Source organism: Myiozetetes cayanensis, unplaced genomic scaffold (genome assembly GCF_022539395.1).
Source record: "Myiozetetes cayanensis isolate MyiCay16 unplaced genomic scaffold, myiCay2020 scf19, whole genome shotgun sequence".
NCBI lineage: Eukaryota > Metazoa > Chordata > Aves > Passeriformes > Tyrannidae > Myiozetetes > Myiozetetes cayanensis.
Genome location: NW_026087400.1, coordinates 8,887,368 through 8,914,749, shown reverse-complemented (window position 1 = coordinate 8,914,749; position 27,382 = coordinate 8,887,368). Strand labels below are relative to the sequence as shown.

The following is a 27,382-nucleotide window of genomic DNA, read 5'->3' as shown; positions in this document are numbered from 1 at the left end:
AAAACACCAAGTCTATATTTACAACCACATGTAATAATATACTCAACTAAAGTGAAATACATCATAAATTAAATGAGTATTGTGTGCCTACTGCTTGATGACTTCCGGTTCCAACAATTAAAATAGAACAAAATGGAATGAAATAAATACATTTAAAAAAAAAAAAAAAAGAAAGAAAATCAACAATTTGTACCTCTATATATGCACTGTTATTTCCAAAGACATACAAAACCAGTAGTATCCCAATAGTTAATACTGATGGGCAAAGTGTGTTCTGAAGCACAGGGTGGTGCTGCTGTGGAATAGAGTCTTCAGGTCTGTTTTTCCATTCCAACCCCAAAGATATCAACCAAAACAATAAAAAAAAAAGCCTTGAAAAACTGTACCAGCATGAAGGGAGATTAAAAACAAACAAGCCTTAGGTCTGTTTGCTGAAACACGTTAAAACCCAGCCCTGCACAGAGGAACAACCCCGGACACCCCTGGCACAGGCAGGACAGGGACACCCACGGATTCTATAAACTCATGGAGAAATCAGGCAAAAAAATAGATCAACCATTTTCCAAGTGAATTCATCTTCAAAAAATAGGCTATAAAAGTGCAAAACTAGGAAAACAAAAATCTAGATTATGTACATATGGCTCAGCTTATGAACAGGAAAACAGGTCAATAGTGTACAATTTCCTGATACACAGCACTTCATTCCATTGCCAGTTCACAGAGACAGCAAAAATAGGTCCCATATCCAGGAACTAAGACAGACAACTGGAACATCTCAAGTTGCATAATGAAAAAACAAAGAGTTTCTAAGGTTTTTGCTATTTTACATTTGCTGTATGAGGGAAGAGAGCAAAACGAACAGTGCAAAATATTTCTTTTTTTGTTTTGTTTTACTAAAATATATGGAAGTCAAAGCCAGGTCCAGAAGGAATTAACTCTTAACTACAGGTTTCATGAGGAGAAACTAGGAAGGCAAGTCAAAATATGCAACAGTTCTGCTTTACTGGCTGGTAACTGGCCATCTTCCCTTTAAAATATTAAACTGCATGTGCATTAGAAAAAACTCTTGTTGTCTTCACAAAAAAATAAAAGGAGATATTCTCCCATTTACAGGTTATTTCTCACTCATTTTAAACACCCAGTAGATGCTAAAACTTGACATCAAGAAGCTTCCAAGCACAGTCAAGAAGGCTCCACCAGAGCCACATCCCTTTTGAAGTCTGGAGATCCCATATTCATATTGCAAGTCTTGTTTGTGACTTTACAGCTTGGACAAAGGTGCAAAGTAGTTTTTACTCTAAATGTAACTGTGTGGAGCTTAGCACAGAACTAAACCTCTGCAGCACTCAGATCAGTATTGGTTCTCAAGCCAGTCCTAGGGATTTTCTGCTGCAAAGTTTTGGGAGAGATGTTTGAGAGGCTTCTCTGAAGAACAAGCAACCAATGCCAAGAGAATAATCCAACCACACTTCAGGAAATCCAAATGTCAAGTATTGCCTCGTCCTTGCATTTAAAAACATGCTGGAAACAAGCCCAGAGGGGACCAGAGCCCTCCAGCACGTCGTGGTCCTCTCACACACAAGGCAGATCAGCACAAGGTCAGCACCGTTGCTTTAATGTTCACAACATTTAGAAACTGGACAGTTTCAGACAGTTTATTTGGAAGTTGTTTAAAAAAAAAAAACCACCAACCAACAACAAAAAAACCCTAACATAGTTCAACATGGAAAAAAAACCCAAACAGATGAGAAACTTTCACTTTTATGAAAAAGGAGCATTAAGCCAACAGGATTTCATCTTCACTATTTACAGGTTACCTGAGGTGCAACGATATATATTCTTTCAAAGAGAAACTCTTCAGCAGCGCTCAAGTATGTAAAAATATAGTTCCTACCTAATATTTGGTCAATTCGTTCTAATGAAAAATACTCAAGAAGTCAATGTCAAGATATACATTCTCCACACACCTTCATAACCCAATTGTTTAGACTACTTTTTATGGCTATTTGGTACAAAACGTTAAAAGAACCAATATTATAAAACTGTAGTGTTTCTATATACAGTACAATCACAGCTTAGTTCAGTAGCTTTCACCATTTTCTCTTCCTCAGGGGATGAACTGCAGGTATAACTCCATAAAACATGCACTTGTGTCCTTAGACCTGGGGGGAAAAGAGGGGGAAAAAATAAGTTTGTGGCACGTAATTATAGAACAGCATAGCACATTTTTTTCAAGGAGTAGCTTTAAAACATAAAGAGAATTTTTTCCACGCTCTTGCTCAGTGTATTTAGGAATTGGTATTGCCATATAAGGTCTGTATATTTAATTTTCCAAATAAAAGCTGGCAATCAAGTCTACTTTGGAAGATACTCAGCCCCAAGCAGAGCTACAGGCATGAAATTGAGTTAACTTAAAACACCACAGCTGGACACAAATGTGCTTAGTAGGGACAATAAATGCAGTAAGATTAGAAGAATATCAAAAAATAAAGCAAAGTACTTTAAAAGCTGTCAACTAGATGTCAGATAGTTCTGTGCCCAAGACATGTAAAATCTTTCCATAAAATAGTGTGTGCTGGTCCAGGTGCTTCAGCATTCCAGACACAGCTCCTTAAATTTGAACGAGGAAAATGATCTGTAGCTCTGGGTTTGAAAGAGGCCCACAGATACATTTATTTATGCTCTTACAGAGCACTTGTCTCCTGAGCAGGGGAGGGTGCTTGGTGAGCTCTCAGCCACAGCACTGAGGAGCTGGAGCACAGGAGTTCACAGCACCAGGATAAAGCTTCTCATTGACCTCTTCCCCTAAGGGGCTACACCCACCCCTCTGTCAAATAGAGGGAAAACTACTTGGAATAACCTGTCCAGTACAAAGAGAAACTGTGCAGGGACTGCCAGGACACCCTCACCTCTCCATGAAACAATCCCCTACAGAGCCGTGTTTGGGGCCGTGCTCAGGTCTCAGCAGGGGAGAAATGAGCAGTGTCTGCACTCTCGGGAAGGGTTAACCTACATTTTCAGGAAGGACCAACCCATAACCTCCCCGAGCACTCAGCAACTGTGATCACAGGCACTTCCTCTCATTTCTAATTCTCCACAACTTGTTCCCCCACCCCCAAGGACTGACTTAACTTTGACTTTCTGACTTAACTTTGACTTAACCTTATTGACAAGACTTTGCTTGAACACTTCCCACCAGTATTGTACCTAATTAATATATTTATCTTGTTTCAGCCCTCCTATTTCTTTCCAAGAAAGCAGCATCTACGCACTTATTACACAAATCATTAGTACTGTTCAAAACAACTAATTCTGCTACACCAGCACTTGGTTGAATTTATAAGAAGGGGGGAGTTTGTGTCTTTTCAGTTGTTGTGGTTCAGACTTTCACAACCTCTCATCAAGCTGTGCAGCACCTTTGACACCACCAGTACACAAAGCAAGATTTGAGCAACAATGAGTTCAAAAGGTTTGTTTACCGTTTCTTGAAGGATTTAATTCTTCTTGTCACTGGGCCTGAAGTGTGAGTTCCCCACGAAGGGCTCGTAACTCCTCTTCTGCAGGAGGCTGCTGGGTAAGTGTTGGTAAGACATTGATCTCTTCCCTGGGAAAAAAAAAATAATTTAAGAGGAATTAGAATGATTTCCTGCTAATTTCAGGTCTACATCAGCATCCAGGCTCCCAAAAATACCACAGATGCCTCAACAAATCATCTCACCATCAGGCCTCAAGACATAGATATTCCTAGTCCTGATTAATGGTTATATGGAATTCACTGTCCAGAACAAATGCAAGGAGAATGAAAAGCATTAATTTAACAGCTTTGTGCTAAGCTTTATAAACATAATGCCCATGTCTGATTTCATTCATTTTATTTGCAAGAAAGAAATTTCTTTGCTCAAGTCATCACACAGCAGAGGCCTCACCTAAGGAGGTGTAAGTACTGCAGGACATTCCAGATCCAGTGCCTGTGTTGGTTTGAAAACTCAATCTTTGAATGAGTATTTGAGAGGAAAACTGGGGATACTTCATTGTTGCCATCATGGATTATATGGCACTTGTGACACTTTAAAGAGTGTTAATATACATTTTCTTGAAGCCCTTTGTTAAGCAATTTTCAGGCCAGTATACAGGTAGTTTCATGTTTATCTGAGACCATTAATTCAGATTTATATATGTGAAATCAATGCCTGTTCCATATTAAGTCTTACTACCTCAAGCAAGCAGTCAAAAACACTTCATAAAATTAAAGAAAAAAGTCCCGAATCATTACTCCCACAGGATACAAAAAGCCCCACTGCCATCCATATTCCATGAGAGCTTTAAATGCAGCATTGGGGAAAAAAAAAAAACCAAAAACAAACCAGCAAGCTTTAATTAAATTAAAATGGCAAAGCTAAATTAATATTTCAACAGAATCTAGGAAGCCATTGGAGTGTGTCACGAGCAATTGTCATTTAATTTGCAGCCTCTGCCAAGTCAATCAGCCAACAGGTTATCCTTGATAACATGTTGCCATTGCAAAAGGCAACTAATTTGAAAATAACACAAAGTGAGTGGTTTCAGAATGTTTCTGTCTCTTCAGGGCAACACGGGATGGCAGAGCTTACAAGCAATAAGGGAAGGCATCGTGCCTTAATCAAGTTTGCCAAGTGGAACATATTCTCATGACAACTTGATCCAGCATTTAACATGCAACATAACGTGTTCACGGGACCTAAATAATGTTGCCACGAGGCACAGGGGCCCTTGGAAAAGGGGTTTGACATCATGTTTTATAATATCACCAGAGTTCAACAAAAAGAGTGCAGAAAGCTGCAGGTCTGCACCTGCAGTGCTTTGCATGTGGTGTCTGACACAACACAGCTCTGAGGAGCTGAAACAGTTGTACTTCGGCTTTTTAACCAAAAATAAAGAGAATTTGCAGGAACTTTTAGCTGCAGTCTCCACCTACATTAAAACTCAACACTGAGAGGTTTGCTGGCTGCTCCCCTATAGCCTCTCAACAACTATCAAGGTTTGGGTTGGGTTCTTCAAGGCAGAATGGTTGGAAAACTAAGAAATTAACCTCACAAACCTTTTTATTATTTTTACTGTTTATATTTTGTTCATATTTATTTTATTTACATCTTACTGGATAGGGGATTTTATTGAAGTTGCTAAGAAACCCCATAGAGGAGGGCTTGCTTCACAAGGCTTTCCAAGGTAGGTAACAGCCATAAAAAGTTGCTTTCCTTGCTCTCTGTAACCAACAATGAAATCTTTCTTTCCACGACAACACCACTTGTCAAATTAGTTGCAGGCACAGTTTTGAGAGCTTAAAGTAACAAGGAACAGTGGGGAGTTCTGGACTCCAGGGTAGTTCTCCAGGCTTGCACCAAAGAGGAAGCAGAAAAGCCATGGAGGTTTCTATGGCAGACAGGTGGAGCTTCCAAAAGGAGAACAATGTGGATTCCAGTGAAGTCATTGTTTAAAAATAGCGTTGTATGAATTGCTCCTTCAGCAACCTGGCCTGGCTAGGCCTGCTGACACAGAAGGGAGCATCTCCCATCCCCACACACGCTGCTGGAACCCTCTGATTCATCCTCTCTCCTCACCAGGAACCAAAGGACAGCAGCACCACTTGTACTCCTGGCCATCCCTGGGCACTCTGGGCACAACCCAGAGCCCAGTTTGCACCCCCACAGCAGCTGCTGGTGCAGCTCAGGGCACACAGACAGTGCTCTTCACAAAATCAGCCAGTAACTCCACAACCTCCTCAGTGAGCCAGCTGGGATGTTGGCTTTCCCTCATGCACTCCCCGCCCAGCCTGGAAACACAACCGGGACACTTTCCCTCACCCTTCCAGAACCCACTGGGCAAGCCTGGATATTTATTTATATATCTGATATATTTTTGAAGCCCTCGACCTTAAAACAAGCAAACAAAAACCAGAACAGAGTTAGCAAATGTATTTTTTTGCCCCACAACTAAATGTAGATTTACTATTTCGCAGTTTGCTCTGACCTCAAGTAACACACCCCTGGCTTGTTACGAGCCCAGACTACTTCAGAAGAGTAACTTTACTGCTTCCAGAGAATAGGAGTATTCAGAGTTCAGGAACAGACTTTAAGACTACACAGCACACACACACACTATTCATTTTTATAGTAGGATCTTCATTTCAAAATTCTAAGTCCTGTATTTGTAGCTAAGTCCATGCTGACCTCAGCTCCAAGTCATAAATACCACCTTCTACAAATAGTCAGACAACTGCTTAAATATCACCCAGCACCTTTTCATCTTGGCCTCCTGCTAAGTTTTGAAAATGCTGACCGAGAACAAAACACAAAAAGCATGTATTTCATAAAAGTACCAAAGTTTTCCCAATACATCACAAATCATTTATCTCTGCTAGGCCCAGGATTTTCCACAGAGCATTACTACACCATAATTATAACAGCAGAAACCTGCAGTCCTGATTTAACAAAGTATTCTGTTCCTGCTAAAAACTAAGCACTAAAAAAACCCACTGAAGAACAGAAGTATAAGATTTAAATCATAGTTTTATGATCTGCAATACATCCTTTTCTGCTATTGAAGGGAACGATTGTCCACGACAGCTTTTTCTTTTTTTTTCTTCTTTTTTTTTTTTTTTTTTTCTTGGTAAGAAGTTATATTAATATTCCAGATGGTCCAAGACTTCTGGTATATTAAGCAGAAAGGCTCATTCCATATCCTGGATTAGTCAACATGTCTGGAGTGCTCTGATGAGCAAACAATACATGTTTGCTATCAGAGCCCCATGGCAGGGGGGAAGGAGGGAACTTGAGGAACTTAAAATCCCTCTTTAAAATTCAACCCTCCCTTGCCTAATTCCCCAAGCCAGGAGTTTGCTGAACCTGGATTTTAAATTTAAAATCCAAGCACTGGCTGGACTTAGTGAAACACCGAGTACAGCTTTATTTTCTGTGCTTCAAGGTGGGTACAACCCATTTCTATTCCCTTCCCCTCCCTCTGTACCCGTGTAGGACACTGAAGGAGGAAGGGGACGCTGTACCTTCTCCTGTAGAGCTGGTCACTTGGCCATTGCTGGATCCACAGGAACCGTACAGTGATCCAGAGCCATATGGCTCGTAGGGTTTGAGAGCAGTCAATGCACTGGGAGGATCAGCATCATCAGAATTCAGAAGCCCTTGTTTGGTTGGCAAAGCGGAGGGTGCAGGTTTGGTGTGAGGGTATTCCTGAGGTAGCAGATTTGCATATCTGTTTGCAACACGAAATCTGCTCATTTCGTATCTCCTGTAATTGGCCATGGCAGAGTCCACGTGGTCAACAGCCACCAGGGTGGGTTTCATTCGTTTGGAAGAGGGTTCACCATAGTCTAGGTTTACATTGTTCCCAGATTTACTACAAAGATAGTCCCTTCCTCGATGACAAGCCCAGGCAGGTTCATTTAGGTGAGAGTCAAGAACCCCATTCATGCTGCTGCTTATCAGACCAGACTGAGTCACTGGGGCACCCAGAGCTTTTATCTTAGATTCAGACCTTTTTACTCTGTCCAGCACTGGAGAGATGCTGGGACTGGAGTGCACTTCTTGCTGAGGTTGTCTGTAGTTATTTGCCTGAGCTCCAACATTACTTGGCTGTTTATGAAACTTGAGGTTACTGGGGGCTGTGCTGCTCGACTCCGTCGCTGAGAAGAGAGGGGCTTTGTTCTGTGCAGGGGGACATTGTTTAGCTTTCCCTGTTTGCAATGGTTTCTGCTGTGTAGATGGGGAAGCCTTGTTTTTATTGGAATGAGGAGGCAGAGGAGGCACATCTTTGCCCAGCAGAGCTGGGGGACACCCCGTGCGCCGGGCCTTGGCCACGGCCTTGGTTCTGTAGCCGTTCTTGTTAACGGTGTCGGGGTTGTACTTGTGCATCAGCCTCTGGTGCATCATTAGGACCTCGGGGTAAAAAGTCCTGTAAGTACAGAAGGGGCAGGTGCTGGGTGCTATCAGGCCTCTAGTTGCAACCACTGAACATTCTTGTGAAGCCTTGCTGGATAAATCCAAGGGCTGCTCGTGACAGCCCGCGACAGGTTTGTGTTTGTAGTTCTCAGTGCACTCCTGCACATCATTCACATTTTTTCCACCAATAAAAGCACAGATATACTGGACATCATCTTCCTCTGATGCCACAGAAACCTTTCTCTCTCTTTTATGAGGAACATTAAGCTGAGCTTCCTTCGTTTCCTTCTCAGCCTTTAGTTTTTCCACATAAGCAGTGGGCACGTTCTCGGGTATTTGACTGGAATTGTTACAAACAGAACCTTTGTTCGATTCCCTGGAATTGGTTTTGATTTTTAAAAAGACTGTGCTGCCTATTGCATTGCTCAAGGACAGAACTTCCTTTTGCTGCTTGGCAGGTGGGCAGCTCTCAGCATCTTTGGCACCATCAAAAAGCCTCTTCAGGTTTTTGGTTTCTTGAGCACCATCAGCAGCCAGCGAAAGCACCGTCTCCTGACTCCGTAATGACACTTTGCTGTCACTTTTCGCGTCTGCTGCACTGTCACCATGCCTGTCCTTGTGATGTCTCTCTAAGTGATACCTCAGTGAAGTTTTCTGTGCTGCTGCATACTCACAGAATTCACATTTGTACGGTTTTTCACCTGAAACACAGTTTTATCAGTCAGTAAGTTTGACACAATTCTCCCTCCTGCAGCCCCAAACCCATCTCAATAGTTTAAACAACATCTTATTGCTTTGACTAACTACAGTGACATCTTCTGGCTGCAGTGGAGATGTTTCCCACACTTGGCCAGGGATGGAGATGGGAGCTGACAACGTGTTTGGCAGAGATAAGCAAGAAGTGTAACCGTGGGTCAACCCCAACAACTTGTAGCCCTTGATCGTGCCACAGGTGTGCTACTCAACAACACAAATGGCACAGCTCACCTATAAATAGAGCTGCTTCCCCAGAAACAGGGACATGCAGAAGTAGAAGACTTTGCCTGGCCACAGAAAACAAGAAGTGGAGTTGAAAAGCACTCTCAGCTTTTCACAGGGAGCAGCAGCTGGCAGACAAACAACCGAATACTTGGGGAAATATTTTGAAAAATTAAAACCAAACCCAAAACCTGTTGCTACACTGCTAAAAGCAGAAAAAATTAAAGTTTTAAAACATATTTTGTTTTTAACAATACTTGATGCAATGAGTCCTATTCAAAAACGTTTATCCTAGCTAAATGATTCATTCTAAGAAATTTTAATTGCAATTATTAAATTCTTTTAGCATCGGAGAAAACCTTGTTCTTAATATCAATAGTTTTAAAGGTAACTTCTGATTTTCATTTCTAAAAAAGTGAGTTCAGCAGATTTCCTTCCCCTCCCACGAAGGTGAAGCCCCCATTACCTGTATGAGTTCTGAGATGAATATTGAGGTAATAATTGGAGCGAAAATACTTTCCACAGTAGCTGCATTCTCTGGAGGTTCCAAGGGTTTTAACTTTTGTTCTTTCCAAACTATCTTCATTTTTGTCTTTGGGAGAAAAACATAGGTATATTATTAAGAGCAAATGCAAATGTGTAATCTTGTTTAAAACAACAACTATTTTAATTGGGTTTTTTTAAGAAAAAAACACAGAATTATGAACTGCTGTGCTGTCAAATCCTATAGTCTACAAGTATCTTTTGTTCTCATCTCAGAGCACAAGAGCTAAAATGTTTAAAAGTTCTATCTGTGTCCAGAATCTGTGGCTTGTGAGTGAAATGAAGGAGCCCAGAGAACAAATAAGATGCAAAACCACAGCTCAAAGAAGAAAAAATGTTCTCTTTACTGACCTACAGGAACTTGATGGAGAATGGCCCATCTCAAAAACTCACACAAGTTATAAACTGCCCTATTTTACCAAAGGGCTTGAATTAGTGTGAGAATCATGATTCTGAATAAAAACGTGCTCTGTGCACAGTGGCCAAACACAAGGAGGTGTTTTGGGGAAGGAGGGCAAAGAAATAGATGGAATTTTTTTATTAAATCTTATAGTAATTTCTGTGCTAATCAAGGGTGTATCTGTATCCAGCATCCTTAGATTTGATGAGCAGTCTTTCCCTAGAAGCACTGATGCTAAAGCTTGGAGAAACAGGGAGAGGGAAGTGGACCCATGTATTCCAGGAACAAATCCAGGGATGGCCAAGTGGTTCCACTCGAGTGCAGCTGCAGCAGGTGCCACAGGAGGGCGGCAGGGACAGGGAAATGGGAGAGAAGAGCTCTCCCAGCACCACCGAGCAACGAGACTGTGCTGGCAGGTTCAATAAAAACAGAGACAACTTCAGCTAAACACCCAAGTCCAACTGGAAACCAGGAGAAGGAAGGAGACCTTTGGCTTGACTAAGACTGCAGATACTTAACAGATGGAGGTTAAAACAGTTCTTGGAGGTTCCTATGTGTTGGAAAGGTTCTCTAGTGGAAATGCTCCTTTGTTTGGCTCAGCTCTGGCTAAGCCAGGCTGTAGCTGTGTTAAACAAACACATCATGTCTCAATAGCTGTGACTCAGCACCTCACACCGAAATCTGCTGTGCTTTAGGATAAGACGCTGAGAAACAAAACAAGCATGTTAACATTAGGTAATAATTCCATTCCTTTGTTACTGGAGGCAAAATAAAGGGCTGCACATTACCAGAAATGGAAAAGTCAGCCCTGTGTGTGTGCCAGGACATTCTGTACGTCGTGTCTTTCCTTGAGATTATGCAAGTGTCTGTTCTTTAAATGCCGACTCGGAGCATGTCACACACAGGAATGTGAGATTAGCTGCAAGACTCTTTGCTATTCCTTTCTGTCCCCAGACAGGCAATCTTTTTCAATTAAGGAATCATTCAGTATCACTTGCTTTTCCAAGACACTGTGACATGCAGAATTAATCCTGGGTAATGTACAGATGGAGCCTATCCACTCTGTCAGCAACCCTTCAAGGAGGAGGACTTAAATATATACCTTACACACATGTCCACATATTAACAGCCTGCATGTCCTTGCACAACGGATTTAAACTTGCTGGCTCTGACATTTAGGCTTTCAAGTTACTTCTGTTCAAAACAAACACAGAACTTGCAGTTTGACAGAAAAGGTTTTAAATTATTCTTTACTCCTCAGGGTCTTAAAACTGCTGGAATTCAGTGCTGAGCATTTTCTGCCCTTTTAAGATACAGGGTGGGGAAAAAGTGGAACTGCAATAATTTCTTCAGAACTACTCTGGGTGAAGAAGGGATATGCAACACTCCAAAGCATCCAGTAAAGAGAGAGAGAAGGGGTGAGTAAACAGAGACTTTTCCAACACTGATTGTTATCAAAGCTATTTCAGTGATTCCAGTAACTCATAACTGCAAGAAGGCCCAACACAACTCCAAAGACCTCAAAATGGCAGCATCCAAATCTTCCTTTCCCTGTCATTTTTCTCTTTTCCCTTTCCCCCACCATACCATTTCCTATATAGTTTTTTTAACATTTCCCACCAAGTTTTGACAAGGTAACAAAGACACAATGCATTCTTTGGCTCTGAGGAGTTCCCAAGCAATTCAACAACAGCTACTTCAGACTCAAGTGCTCCAAACTCTCCTCACCTAAATGAATTGTTTCCGAGAGCCCATCTTCAGATCCATCTTCGGAGCCTCCTTCCATTCGCTCTCCCGCTCCGTTTTCCTCCAGGTTTGTGATTATATCACCACAGAATGTCCTGGAAGCAGCTGAGGTCTCTCCATCAGCCCTCCTGTCTCTCTTGTGCACCCTGGAATGAAGGACTAGCTGGTGGTATGTTCTGAAGGCTTTCCCACACTCGGAGCAGTGTGTTGGTTTCTCTTTGTTCTGGGATGATTTGGGATCCATCTCCAAAGAAGGCACTTCACCACCTGGATGTTTCAATTTGTCTTGGGTTAAGTTACCATTCCCTGCATAACTGCTGTTTTTATTTACTTTTGACTTCCCTGTAGTTTCAGCCTGGCTACCTTTATTTGCATTCCAAATTTCACAGAGTTCTTCTTTATCAGAAGATGACTCATCGTTGTCTGTACTTCCTTCTTGCCCTGGTTCTTTCACTTGGCCGTGGCCAACTGCAATTTTCCCTTTGGTAGCCAGCTGCCATGCTTGGTATGTGGTGAAAGGATCCAGCTCAGCAATCCATTTGGCAGGTTTCTGCAGTTTGTCCTTATCTGGAACTGAATTTGGTCTCAAGTTCAAGAACTGGAAAAATTCCTGGTGTTGAGATGTTTCTTCTGCATTCACTTCAGCAGTCACTTGGGGGCTTTCACCGTTGGCTACTGATTCTTTGGTGTGCACTTTGCTGTGCTCAATTAAAGTCTCTTTATTGTGAAATAGGAAACCACAAACCATACAAATTTTGTAAGGTGACGTTACATTTTCAGTTACATGCTCCTGCACCACCTCATTTATTGTTACGGGGCCTTCAGAACCTTGTTGGTGCTTGTTCCTAGAGCCAGGCTTTCCAGTGTGTGTCCTCATGTGATTTTTGAGGAACCAGGGCTCTTTGAATCTTCGCCCACAAACATTACACCAGTACGTGAAAGAGTCTTTATGCTTTTTCATGTGCGCCTCAATGTCAAAAGCTTTATCAAACGTCTGCCCGCAAACTTTACAGCTGAGTTCTTCGCTGTCCTGCTCATTGTTTGGGGAGGGCAGGTTGGTTCTTACCTGACACTTATCCAGAGGGCTGAGATACTCTGCCTCGACCCTCAGGACAGCCGGCTCACACAGCGTGGGCCTGTGCTGGGTCAGAACGTGCTTCCCAAGCTCCTCGGGGTGTTTGAAGGTCTCGTCACAGAACATGCAGTCCAGGGGCATGCAGCCCTCAGCCTGCATGAGGAACTTCTCCTGCAAGCTTTTGTAGGAGATGGTGTTTGTCCCTTTTATCGTCATCGAGGCGTCGCTGTTGTCCATCTGTGCCCCCACAGTACTGGCTATTCCATCCGGCCCTTCCATGTATGCCAGGAGGGGCTGGGTGGGCATGATTCCTCCCTTCTGTTCCCTCTTACATCTCACTGGAAGGCTGCAGTTCTTTGGGGGTGCTCACTGATCACAATAAGGACACTTGTAGAGTTCTCCAACATGTGCTTACAAGTCTGCTGAGCTGGAAAACCTCTGCCAGGAAAAAGGTTGGTTTTCTGTTTTTTCCACGAGCAAAAAAATTAATTCTCTTTCAGCTTTACGTGCTTTCACACATCACTGCGAGTGCATCCGTGGGTTCACTCAGCGATGGAATGAGGTTTCTTATTGAGTTGTGTCTTCAGATTTTTCAAGTCTACAGATACAGTCAGTTGCACTTAGTTTTGTTGTACAAACATTTCAAATAGTTGCATTGGACAAAAGACACTCAAGGCCAAGTTCAGTGCCACAAAGAACTCCAGCACCTGGAAAAGAGAAAAGAGTCAGTCAGACTTTTCCAAAGAGAAGGATTGTATCCCAGATAATGAAAACAGGAGGGCTGAGAACTACCAAGTGCTTTTGAACACAGAAGGCATATTTTTAAGAGTCAAAGAGGGATAGCTGAAAGGCACTATGGTCACTTTTCTACCTTTCACACTTGAAATAGTTTGGTCTGGACCATCCCTGTGTTCCATGAGCTGGGTTTCTGTGTCTGCTACAGAACAGCAACACTTTGTCTCTTCTAAACCTGCTCCTATGCTGTTATATAAAGCTGCTGAAACCATATTTCAATACACTCCTCAATTCACAACAAGCAAACACTGCAAGCCCAAGTAACCTTTCCTTGAACCGGTGAAACCACAGTAAAACTTCACTTGTTTGTCCTCTAAAGGCTGTTGAGCAAAGGACTTTTTTTTTTTTTTTTTTGAAGACCAGACAGCTTGGAATCAGCTTTTACAGTTCTGGAACACAGGAAGTGTCAGCACAAATCTTTGTATGAAGGACTATTCACTAGTACCACACTCAGAGCTTTTCCTATCACCCACAAATTTACAATGTCTGTGACGGTTTTGGGGCTGATACAATTAGAACATCTCAAAGTTTGATATAAACTGATACTATTTCTTGAACAGTATATCAATATTTAAATCATACAAGAAGCCAACTACTATGTTTTTAAAAGAAAGCTCTTTTACTTTCAAACGGCACACAACAAAAAAGGTGCTTAATTGATTTTACTCACAAGGGAAAGATTCCACAAGACTAAAAAGGGTTATAATGTAGTTAATCACAACTCCAATTTAAATCTCCAAGCCTACTAAAGTTATAATGTCTGCTACCAGCAACTCACCACTCTAGGCTGACAAATTATAGTTGGGAGGAGTTCAGGGCTCCACTTGATCAAATTTCTGGATGAAGGAAAAGTCTAGCAAACTAATACAAGTTTAATATAAACTGAAGAAGAATCACTCAGAGAAAACACAGATTTCCAGATAAATTAAAATCTAATGACAAGAATTAATTCAAAATCTGACTCAAACTTTCAAAAGTGTCTCCCAAGAGCCAGTGATCACATGACTTGAATTAATATTCCCCAATAAAGGAGGAAGTTATTATTGCCAGTTGCTTCTCTTCTATTTTTCTGTATCTCCAGAGCTTACAAGTGTCTCCCCTGCCCAGTCCTCTCACCCAGGTTTAAACAATGAGCACATTTAACACCAAGAAGCTTCTGGGTTTTTTAACTCAAGTTGTCCTAGGCCTGGGCCAAAGACTCATCTCCTGCTACACCCAACTGGAGGGATCTTGGGGTGAGGTGGAGAGTGTAAGAGGGAACAAGCCACTGACAGGCTGGTGCCAACAGAACCTGGATTTTCTTTTCTAACTACACCCTTTCTCCCCAGTTTCAGGTTTATCACTGCCATGATTAACACTTCCTCCCTGCATCATGACTCAAAAATCTCCAGTAACAGGCAGGTTCAGGCTGTGGGGTGACACTTCTACTGCAGCCTTTGCCTTTGTCCCTTCCCTCCTCACTTCTGACTTTCATTCTCTCCCTATAGGCAGCTGGAGAAACTATAATCAAAGTTTGAAGCTGAAGTATTCAAAAAGCTTTCCCTTTTGTAAAACAGAAGGGAAAAAAACATATCAAAGGGTGCTGGTTAGCATGTTTTACTTCAAGTTTCAACTTGCCTTTTTGTTCTATTTCTACTGTAGTTTTAAGAGGTATTTTTTTTACCCAACAGGATAACATGCTGCAGCAAAGCTGAGTGACTATCTGCCTGAAAATAATTTAAGCAAATAATTTCAAACAAACAAACAAACAAACAAAATTTAAAAAAAAGGATTAAAAAAAGTGGAACCAGCTTAGAGTTGACTGCATTTTCTTTCTGAACCACAGGGAAGCGCTCTGCAAGGAATAGGTGTAAGAATCATCCTACAAAAATGCCTACAAGAAGCATTTATGGGGCATGAAGGCAGATCCAAAGGCCAGTGCCTGAAGTCCCAAATAGAATTGCTGGGATTGGTCATCCACTACTTCCTTACAACTGTCTACAAACACAGAAAAAGCCAATTAGGGCTGATTACACTCCCACTTTGCAGCACCACAATATCCACACAACAGAGAAACAAGAATTAAGTCACTGCAGAGAGAAAACAGATGAAAAGCAGCAAAATCCACACTCAGCCCCTGGTTCTCCACAGCATTCTGGGATGAGGTGAGGGAGGACAGAGCTCCCTCTAACAGGGACCACCACACCCAGCTCTACTCAAACAAACCCAGCCTGGGATGATACAAACACTGACAGCCACGTCCTTCAAGATTTATTAGACCTTAAGGGACAGGCACAGATCACATCTAGGAAAGGCCCCAGGTTGGTCACTGGTGTGTGAAAAATCCACCTCAATCAATAACGTTTTCTCTGGTAAGTCCTTTAAAAATGGGACTGTTTCAATCTCAGCTGTAAAAAATTAAACCTGTCCTCATAAATACAGAGTGCACAACTAACATGGGCCGTGAGAGGAGTTCCAAGGAGCTTGGGTCCAGTTTTACTGGCTATCAGTAGGTTTGAACAAGCCCTTTGGACACTTCCTCCATGGTCACAGCACTTTGCACCCTTCCACCAAGCTGTGTCGGCTGTTCAGTGCTTTCCAAGCTTTTAATAGAGGCTCTGAACACTTCTGAAGAAACAGCTACAGCTCATCCTCTAGGCAGCACTGCAAAGCAGAGCAAGATATTCCTGTTTATGGAATCTCAAATGGCTCTTTGCAGTTCAGGCAACCATTGCTCTTGGATACACAGGAGACTGTACCTATAGAGGGGGGAAAAGACTGCAGATGCACGTAGACAGAATTATATTCAAACTGAGAGGAAGAGAACAAAACTACTGGAGTCAGGAGGTGAGTTAGAAAGCTCAAGTCTTATTCTTGTATCTGGTGATTACACACCTCACTCTGATTAGATACATGGCTTTTACAAGCAGGCAGGATTTTAGGCTCTTGTTGTTTAGACAAGCCAACACACGCTGGAACTGCAACCCAAATATCTACACCAGGATTTTATCCATTAGTAACAAACCTTTCTTCCTGCTGAAGATAATGTGCCTTGGATTTGAGGACCAAAAATGCTGATTAATCACATTCCTGTTATTCAAAACCCTGCAGGCAGCAGGAAAACTGTCCAGAGCTGCCTCAGTTGTTGCTTCCTTGGGCAAGTGGACAACCTGTGGGTTTGACCAACACTGACTGTGGCTGGAGGTCTGTGCAAGAGCTCAACAAAAAAACACACAGTACCTGAGTTTCTGCTGCCATCTTTCACTTTCAGAAGACCAAAGAGCAGGCACACACCAGAAGCAGAGATAGGAGGAAAGGAGCAGAACAAAACAGGAAATCCTTCCTTCCAACAGCTGAAAAGCCGTAACTTTGCTCCAGATGAACTCAAGGTTGAAAATAAGAACTTACTTTTCCGTCCTCACAAGGAAACTCGAGTTCTGCCTTCCCTGCTCTAGAAATGTCACCATGCACCTCACAGCCCAATCCGAGGCCCTCAGGTGCCAGGGGGCTGCTCCAACACTTTGAGCAGGGCAGGAAGAACCTGCCAGGACTTTTCCTGGCACGGTCTGTCCAGAAGCGACAAACGCCTCTCAGTTCCAGGATGCCACTTACTGTATGTACTTCATCATTCCAACAGTGCAGAGCCTGAGCATTCAGCAAACTTCAGCTCAACCTGAGTCATATTTGGCTATAGGGCCTTTAGCCAAGTATTTCAACAGGTTCATGGCGATACCCATTACATTTATAAACACCACAAAACGTATATAAATAAAGATTCCACTGGACAGATGAGAACATCTTGTTTTCACTGCACTTGCCAAACAACCCAAGAACCACACCAAAACCCTGCTGCATATAAATGCATTGTTAAAACAGAGAAAATTTAATTAAGTGCCTGTAGAGGAATTTAATTTATTTTTATTAAATTACACAACCAAAGACAACATATTACAATCTCAAAGATTTCTTTGGGAAATGACCAATCAGGAGTAATTCTATTGCATTTCTACTTCCTGCATTTCAAAATCTCCATGAATATGTAATAAAAACTCTTGACACACCTTTCAGAGAATAGCAGAGTCTAACTATTGAATTTCCCATTTTAAACATTACAGAGCACTGGGAACAAAAGCTGCATTCCAAGTCTCGGGAAAAATATCTATTCCTTGCTACTTCTGTGCTGGCAAAACTATTTTTAAAGTGTAAAAAGCAGAGGGGAACAATTACAGAAGTTAAAGTAGTTGCTGCAAGACTTTCTGAGAAACAGAAGTGAGAAAACTACTCGAGTTACAGCCAAATTCAGGACAGTTGGTTACTGCTCTGCATTGGCAGACACAGCCTCAGACACAACCACCTCACAAACCCCGAGATTCTCAAATTCAAGGCCAGCAGCAAAGATATCACTGCATAACAGATGACCAACTTCAACTGCTACAGATCAACCACCTTAATTTTCACTGTGTATTTGGCTTCAGAAACTTTCATGTAACTCTCAACCCTACTTTAAAAAAAAAAAAAAATTCAGCTTTCCTCATGTTTCAAGAAGTTTCAGGATATTAAGAGTCATCTTACACAAAATGTTCTTTTCTCTTGGTGTGTTCATGGCCCAGAACAGGTTGCTGGTAAATGGATTTTACACTGCTGATTGCTTAATGGAAATTACAAGTTAAACACCTTCTTTTTTTTTTTTTTTCATTTCAATCTACAAGTTTTGCCTTTTCAGAATCGTTGTTCCAGTTTTACCTCAGTAACACAACGAGGTTGTTTTATTTAACATGACCTTTCCATCACTGAGACCACAAATAAAATCTACCTTCTGAGTATTATCTCTATTGTCTGGGCACAACTGTACTGAGGTGTAACACTGATCACAGGCAGAGAAGCTCCTGCATAAGTAAATACATAAATAAATCCTCCAATAAAACCTGAGCTGAGGCTGAACTTATTTAGAGCATTTCTTTTTAATATACATTTATATCACTGCATTAAGCTAAGCTGCACCACACCTGGCACACACAAAGATGTTCAGCAGAAAATACCATCCCTAAACAGTTGGTAAGACCATCCAAGGGCTCCAAACTTTTGGGAGGGCACCTCCAGCACCCCGGGCTGTGTTTGCAGAACCCACCGGTGACACCAGCCCTGTCCACAAGCTCCCACTGTTACAAAGTGAAGCCAAGCGTTATTGTGAGTTTCTCATTTACCAATTGCTCCAAAACATGAGTCAGATTTCCAAAATCCACAGTGAGGAATTCCAGGTTTGTCTCTCCGGGCACCAGGGGTTTATGGCAACCACCGAACTTCCTCTCTGGGTTTAAGAAGAACCGTGTGGCTGTCACACCTCGGGCCATCGGGTGTTTTCCCTTGTGAGACAGAAATGCCTTTTCTCCCCCAGTTTGAGGGAAGGCCAGTCCCTAAATTCAGGGAAGATGATGCAGTGATCTGCTACGTAGAACGTGGCCTTATTTCTGACGAAGTACACAACTGAAATGACAACACTGGGAAGTTGTAAAAGTCAGCCCAGATAAACCCCGATTTTGCAGAGCAGCACAGAAGCCAATAACTCCTCATTACTGGGTGTTCCACTGCTTTCTAGGGAGGGGAAGAGCTACTCCCTCCCACCTTTTAACAGGGGATCATTTCACACAACTTCCCAGGGTGTTCTTTGCTAATGGAGGAGCACGTGAGTACAACACCTTAAGCTGCTTCTCATCCTCACCGAGGCTTTTACATCAACTGCTCAAGCACAGAACTGTTTTTAAATAACTTTAACAGTTCAGTCTGATAAAGAACCAAGACTTGTAAAGGAAATGGAGATTTAGGGGGAGGAAGGGGAGGAAGAGAGTTGTTTGTTTCAGTTGCAGGAAAGATCATAATGAAGATGTTCAGGTTGAAAAGAGAACATAAAAGATGACCCTGAATTGGAATTTCCACTCCCTAAATCTGCAAATTCAAGTCCCCCTCGTTAGTCTTCATCCTTCAGGCTTGAAGATTTCAAAGTTTAGGATAACTTTGAAATCAACTCTTAGAAGGGTTTTCATGGCTTATCCTTTTTATTCCAAGAGTGCAGCTCAGTTACAGTCCCTTCTAACAACTGTACAGAGATTCCCAACACAATGACACCAAGACAATTCACAAACACAGACACACATACAGAATTCAAGAATGTTATTATCCAGGCATTTACACACACACACACTTCAGAAAGATTTTGGGTGGAAAGCTCTTTTACAGTCAGATAAAAGAGACACACATGAGACTCCAACAAACAGGATTTTAATCACCAGTGGAAAATAACTAGTAGTTAATAATGAACAATATTAGGAAAACTCCCTCTCCCCATCTCAGACATCTATACTAATAAAAACAAAGGATATCCTTTCTCTGAGAAACCTTTTCCTGTGGAGTCCCTTTTTCTTTAAGGCTATATGTCTACCAGTGTTTTGGCAGAGGATGGATGAGCTCAATGTGTCTCCTCAGTGAACTGAAAGCCTCTTCTATCAAAAGATGTAATTAGTCCTTTTAAAGCAGGGAACATATAAGCTTGCATCATTTTGCACATGTTTTTCCTCCACTGAGCAAGAGCAAATATAAAAGAGACTAATTCTTGGCATTAAAGGAGGAAGTGCTACAAATAAGTATTGACTTTTAAAGTTCAGAAGGACTGCTCTAACTGCCAGATTTTTTTTTCCTTTTTTTTTTTTTTCCCTGGGATTAGGAGAGAATTTCTCAGGAGCCACAGAACCAAAGATGAAGTGGTCAATACCTGTTGTAGAAAGGCTGGAAGATACAAGAGTGATCCTGTTTGAAATAAGTCTGGGCCACATTTCACCACTGCTACAGGATGATGCAACTTCATTAAATCAAGAAGTTACATGCACTTAAACTGGCAATGACCCCTTACCTTACAAAACAGTTTATTGTTCTCTCCACAGCAGGTAAAGGCTCTCTGTGGAATGAGTGATACATTTTTATTGTTGAGTCAGTCTCACCTTACACGGACAACCTCATCTGTTTAGTCTTGGTTTTCATTTAAAAGGAGATATTTACAGAGACCTTAAAAGGAAATTTGACTTTTTTTACTTCTTGGTAGAAGGATGTAAGGTCTCTCCAGTAGCCACAACTCCGAAGAAGTGGTAAATTCAGTTTACCAAATTAGACTTAATTCCTTATTACTCAAGAGCCAGGAGTTCCTCCAGAGCAATTATGGACAAGTTGCATCCCTTTGGGCAGCATAGGTGAACTAACAGGAAAAGAGATTGTTTTACTATTCCTGTGTTTGAGACAAGTGGTCACTTCCAAAGAGTTCCCTTTGTTAAGATCATTAATCTGCCCCAGTGCTCTCACCTGGTTTCATCTCTGAATCCAATCCTTACCCAACACACTCAAATCACTGCACAGTGGAAGAAGCAGCAGCAATGCCTGATCTCTCTTCTCTGCAGAGCACTTGGAAGTGGCCACTTTCAAACATATCTACAATTAGGTACTTGCAAAAGTCACTCTTGGAAGGCGAAAAAAAGGTACATGATTCAGGGAAAAGGCATTTACTTGTACTGCAGTCATCCTGGATTAGCATCTGAAGATACTACAATATAAAAGTGATAGGAACAGACACTTCCAAACAGCTGCCTCCTTTCTCCCATGCAGGTAGATCTCCCAAAGACCCACAAACAAACCCACTGAATTACCTAGCCCTACATATCTCACCCTAGAGGGCTGCAGGGATGTATGGGATCAAGTATCCAACATCCTGGGCTTCAGTGCCAAGGAAAGGAGAGGCAGCACCCACAACACACTGACCTCAACAGGCAAACTCACACACCAATTTTTTAAGCATAAGAAAAGGTTAGAAAGGAACAGGAAGGATAAACTGTGATTTGGGTTTCTCTGGATCAGTTTACACCCATTTTCCTTACAATGTACTCAACATCAGCCTGTGGTGTACATCGAATTTTCTTCCCCCGAGTACCAAAAGAGAGAGAGGCTGACAGAACCCCCAAGGTTTCACCAACCAGTTCTCAACTATCACAATCAAGTATAAAAGTAATACAAAGCCTTCCTGCAGCTCATGTCAGAGGCAAACTGTACTGCCTTTAGTGCACTGAGAAATGCCCCCGTACCTATTGCGCATAAACAAACTCAGACTTTGATACTTTTAGTTACATAAAATCTTCAGCACATAGAAAATCACCGTCCAGTCAATTATTCACTTCTACTTGGATGGTGTTCTGCTCAAATCTTGAAGTCACACTGATCTACATAGATTTCCCAGCATATTCTGACCACATTTCCTCTTGTACTTTCTTTTGAAATCCTCAAGGCAGCCTGATAACCAATTCCATCCCCTGCAGTAAACTGAAGGCATTGTGTTTCCAAACAAGCATGGCACCTATATTTATAATTTCAAACTCATTTTTTCCCAGCAAATAGGTTCTTTTACTTTGAAATTGGAAGTCTGCTCTTATCACACCGCTTAACTTGCTGCCCCCCTTATTAAAAAAAAAAAAAAAAAAGAAAAAGAGGAAGAATCAAGAGCTAGATTTATGATAAGCTATAAACTATGCTCTGACCAAAGTCATGTGGTTATAACAGTAGAAGTTTGAATGTATTTTCCCCACTGACATACGCCCACGTTTGGCATAAACAAGTTTCATCAGCAACAAAAGGCGATTATTTGGCAATTTCACTGAAAAAAAAAAAAACAAACAAAAAGTTGATTTCTAAAAGCAAATTATTTTGAGAGAGCAGCTTTCTGTCTGGAGGTGCATAAAAACCTAGGGAAGGTTAGGCTGAGAAAGTGTGCTTGGGGTTTTTTAATCCTATAATGCAACATAGTATTGAGACTCTTACGTAGCTTGGTCATATCCTTTTCCTTACTTTTGTGTTCAGCTGCAAATCTCTCGTGGTATGAGTCACATCTCCCTCACAGCACACATACAGTAGTCAGCAGAATCCCCTGAGCACACTCAGGCACCAGGAAGAAAAACTTTTTTGTTCCTAAAGTCACCTTAAAATGGGAGGGGGGAGGTGTCACGGGTCACCAGAAACGCCCCAAAGAGCAGTTTGAAATTAGTGCAGTTATGAGACGTGGAAAGAGGATCTGCCTGGAACGCTGAGGCTCCAAAGGCAGAGCCCCACAAACAAGGGGCTGAGCTGGCACATGGCAGCCCCGCCGCAACCCAAAGGCACCGTCCTGCTATATTTAAAGACAATACCTCAACGGTTAAGTATTACAGCGTTTTAAGTGAGATAAATAAGCATAAGACACAGGCAAATATCCTCGGTTATTTAATCATCCTGAAAGCAGCGTGGAAGTGCGAGGGGGAGTTCAAAGGTCAAACTCTTCTTTCAGCTTCTTGCAAAGAAAAGAAAGCTCAGCCCATTTTACCTTGGGGAAAGGGGGGGGCTGCTCCTTCCATATGCCAGCATTTCATAACACAGGAAGGAGGGAGTGCATTTACATACCCACTGTATGGAATCCTTTACCAGGACAATGGATTCCAAATCAAGGTTCAGGTTAGAAAGAGCTGGGACAACAAAAAGTCCCAAAGAACAAAGGGAAGTTAAAATGCACTTAACGTTTCCCCCAGAGCTTCTTAATTGCAAACTCTCGGATTTTTTGTAACTAAAAGTTTACTGTAATCACTGTTTTGAAAGTCTACGTGAAACCCACAGTTCCCTTTTAAAATTATTTTCCCCTGATCGCAGTAATTACTTAGCACTTTGTATAAAATATGGCACCAATCTATCAACATAGTTCTAAATGAAAATATAAGAGCAGATATTTCTGAAGATTAGAAAAAAGTGCTCAAATAAGGAATTTTTTGAGTGTGATCTAATGAAAGGAGAAACTAGAATCAAGTAACCTTTTGTGTAAGACAGTCTGATAAAAAGGTGCTAAAGTTTATTATCTTCCTCTTTCTACCCCCTACCCTAAATCTTGCTCTCCCCACCCCTGCACCAAAACAAAGCAAACCCCCCAAAAAAACATTATTCACTCAAAGAGGGAAAAAAATCCTCTAATGCAAAGCCTGGAAGCCATTCTCTAAAGACTACTTAATATGAAACTTTGTTTACAAGATACAAATATAGCCTCCTTACCACACTCAAAACCAGAAAACATCCACTTATTTAAAGAAATGCTTCTTCTATGTAGATCAACAGGGACGTAGGTATTCATTTTAATTTTAAATTCGGCCCCAACAGTGCCATATGAATGTTTTAAACTCATCTATGATATGCACTGTTTGAGAATGTTTAAACAAAGGAAGTAGGAAAAGCCTTAAAATACACAGCAAAACTTAATGGCTTCAATTTTTAAATATATACTGATTGCAGCACGGCAAAATCATTCTCTTATGCTCACAGTCAGCCTTCAGAAAGAATAAGTGCAGTCAGTGGAGTAATTTGTCCCACTGGAAATTCTGTATAAAACATCTACCTAAAATAAACAAGGTTCGCAGCAAGAATCGTCAGTTGCCATTAAGGACACACCTTAAAGTTCTTACCACACAATAACTAAACAAGTACAAACTAGTGGTGACTGTTTGCTACTTTTGTCTTAAAAGTTAATGAGATCAATTCACTCCTCAGTATCAGATCCTCAGATCATTTTCTTCAAAATGCAAGAGACAAACAAGCCCCAAACGCGAACATCCAGGCTTTTGAGTGGCTGATGTGTTATCAGAGAGCCTGAGGTTCTTGTAAAGGCGACTGGAAATATTCACATTTAAACCTGACACCACGTAATGCTAAAAGGTAAAATGCTGAACTGCTCAGAATCTGGAGCTCTGGTACTGGAAGGCAGCTGTTGTTCCCCTGCCTTTTCTTTTGTTGTGCTTAATCTCATGTCAAGTCATTCAACCAACTCCAAAGCGATGAAGACATAATTGAACAACCTTAACTAAAAAACTGATCTACTGTTCCTAAATAGCCATATATGCCGTTTAGAGATTTAAAAGAAAGGAAGGGGGGAAAAAAGAAAAAGCTAACATATGAAAAAAGAAACCATAGAATTTAAATCAGCAACTCTGGTGCATGCAGAAGAGTTGCTTGGCTGGAGGCCAAGCCAATCAATAATCACTGTAATAGCCGTGGTTCTAAAGTTATTTGTTTTTCATATTCATCACCCCAGCAAACTTAAAAGGCAAAACTTGAAAACTCAGGCACTGATTTCAAGAACGAGCTGCGAGATCTATAACCCAAGTACTTTGCACAGCATTACAATATTGCTCATTAAAAAAATATGTTGCAGAAAGATCAGTGATCACAAAGCCACATTCCTGCTACAGATCTTAAAATATTGACTCAGTTACAGAACTAGTAAAGGGGAAGGAAAAAAAAACCCTCCTCCACCCTCTCCCTCTTCCCTCCCCCTCTGCCAAAGAATGCAGTTTATCCTACTTATTTGCAACTGTCCTTTTCTATTATCCAAGGAAACGCTGAAACCTCAGTGTGGACATCACAAATTAAAGTCTTAGTCGTATTCCCAAACCTACAGTTAATAAGAGCTCCTAAGAGCAATAAAACATGGCGTTAAAGCATTTGCAAGCCATTGTCATAGCCCTGTGCTCTGATACCTTTGCAGACACAGAACCAGCCCCCACCAAGCCTGTGAGCACTGGTCAGCAAGTCAATGCCTGCTATTCAACTTGTAGTTAGGCGTTTTATTTCTGTGTCTTCCAGATCATATCACTCCTGCATTTCACGGCCTAATAAAATGTGAAGAATGATATGCTCCCTCTCTCTCTCCCCCTTTGCATCTGAAACTGCGTTATTTCCCTCTCTTCTTTTTCACACATTCTTACAAAAACTTCCCTTTTCACATACTTCTATAAGAAAATATTTCACTGCAGCTACACTTCAGTTCCTATTTCTATTTTCGATTTTCACTAGATTCTTCTGCTCCTGCCTCCCCCTCAAACCCACTGGTAGAAACTGATGTAGTTTTAAAGCTCTCAAGGTCATTTCAAAAATGGAAAAAAAAATGTTGCCTTAAAAAAAAACCTTCAAACACCCAAACCCCCCAAACTAAACCCTTTTCACATTCAAACGCCTTTCATCAGCAGATCAATAACCCAACATAAAGATTTCTGTTCCCCACCACTTCAAAACTATTACACTTTAATTCAAATACTTACAGGGAGTCACACAGCACATTTTATGGGATGGCTCATTAGAGAACATACAGATCTTACTTTGGCTGCAGGCTTGGGGAACAAACAAACAAAAAAACCCTCACACCCCAAAACACAAAGTCCATGGGGTATCACGGAACAGGAATGAAATCCAATCTTTGGATATTCTAGAATTTTATTGTCCTCGCCTGGTAACCTCTTTTGTTGTTCAAGAAGTCAGTTGAGGCTTATTTATTTATTTTCTAAACTTCCTATTCCCCTTTAAAAAAAAAAAAAAAAAGAAGAAGAAAGAGAGAAACACGATGCTAAAGAAAAGATCAGGAGAAGAAATGATCAGGAAGGGTTCGGTCTTTAGGAGACAAAGGTAAATGAAACAAAAAACTGGCAAAACGGATCAATAAACTTTTCATTAACAACCCCCCCCCCTCCTCCTCCGCCCCATGAGCCACTTACTACAAATCCTTCTTCCAGGAACATCTTTGACTCACAAAGAAATAAAGTCTCTCCTCGCTCCGCACACCCCCAACCCCGGCGGAAAATCCCCCCCAGACCCGGCGGGGCTCGGGGGGAGCCCGGGCGACCCCCAGGTGCGGGGCGGGAGCTGCTCGGGGGTGCGGGGCGGGGGCCACCGGCGGCACCGGGCGAGGGACAGCGGGGCTGGGGCGGGAGGGAGCGGGGGCCGGGCCGGGGCCGCTCCGCCCGCCCGGCCGGGGAGGGGGCGGCGGGAGGGGCCGGTACCTGCGGCCGGGCGGGGCCAGCGCGGGGCACACCTGGAGCCGGAGCCTCCCCCGCCCCGAGCCCCCGCACCTGCCCTGCGCCTCCTGCAGCGCCCGCTCCGGCCCCCAGCGCCGCTGAGCGGGCTCAGGGGCGCCCCGAGCCCCCGGCTCCTCACGGGCCGTGCGCCCCAAAGCCCCTCACGCAGCCGGCCGGCAGCGGCCCTCGCTGCCTCGCACCGCCCGCCCCTCACGGCAGGGGCCGCCCGCGGGACGGGGCTGCGGCTCGCTCAGGTGCCCCTGTGGAAGGGGGGGGGTGCTGGGGGTGCTGAGGGGCCCCCGCAGGTGCCCCCGGCGCGGCCTCACCTGCGGCGGTGCCCGCCCGGCGGAGCGGGGGGGCCGAGCGGGGCCGGAGCGCGGGCAATGTTTGTAAACGGCCCCGCCGCGGCTGTTGCTCGGGGAGCGCGAGGACACGCCCCCCGCGCCGGGGACACGCCCCCCGGAGAGGGACACGCCCACAGCGGGGGTTGGGACACGCCCCCACTCTTGGACACGCACCCGAACCTGGACACCCCTCGTTTGGGCCACGCCCCGCTTTGGCCACGCCCCTTGCGCGATGCGCTCTTTAATTGGCCTCACGTCTGTTGGCCACGCCCCCGTGTGGGCCACGCCCTTGCGGGCACGCCCCCTGACCACGCCCCCGCCGCCTCAGCCCCTTTTAGGGCAGGAGCGATGGCCACAAGTGGGACACGAGTTCCACCTCAGGTGTGAACAGTCAGGGTCTCACACCACGAGGAACTTCCACCCACGGAGGGGGCAGAGCACTGGAACAGCCGCACAGGGCGGCCGTGGAGCCTCCCTCTCTGGAGGCATCCCAAACCCGCCTGGATGTGTCCATGTCACCTGCCCCAGGTGACGCTGCCTGGGGCAGGGGTTTGGACTGGGTGATCTCCAGAGGGCCCTTCCAACCCCGGTATTATGGGATTTCTTGACTGCTGTTCCTCTGTTCTGTTGGGGTGTTCGCTGAGCACTTTGTGATTCAGGATTTGGGCGATAGGCATCGCCTGGACAACAAACCGAGAGCC

At 43.0% G+C, this 27,382-nt stretch overlaps 1 protein-coding gene across 2 annotated transcripts; it reads right to left on the bottom strand.

Moving 5' to 3' along the window:
• Nucleotides 1–26,758, bottom strand: ZNF217 (zinc finger protein 217). Of its 2 annotated transcripts, none has more exons than XM_050314009.1 (6): nucleotides 26,664–26,758; nucleotides 11,581–13,380; nucleotides 9,376–9,501; nucleotides 7,040–8,632; nucleotides 3,480–3,604; nucleotides 1–2,162 (listed from the first exon to the last, which is right to left on the bottom strand). In XM_050314009.1, exons 2-5 carry the CDS (start codon nucleotides 12,977–12,979, stop codon nucleotides 3,495–3,497), a joined length of 3,228 nt encoding a protein of 1,075 aa, XP_050169966.1. In that variant the 5' UTR covers nucleotides 12,980–13,380; nucleotides 26,664–26,758; the 3' UTR covers nucleotides 1–2,162; nucleotides 3,480–3,494. The 2 variants fall into 2 exon arrangements, with proteins under 2 accessions (XP_050169966.1, XP_050169965.1); XM_050314008.1 differs by lacking the exon at nucleotides 26,664–26,758 and adding an exon at nucleotides 26,038–26,189.
• Nucleotides 26,759–27,382: the final 624 nt, after the last annotated feature.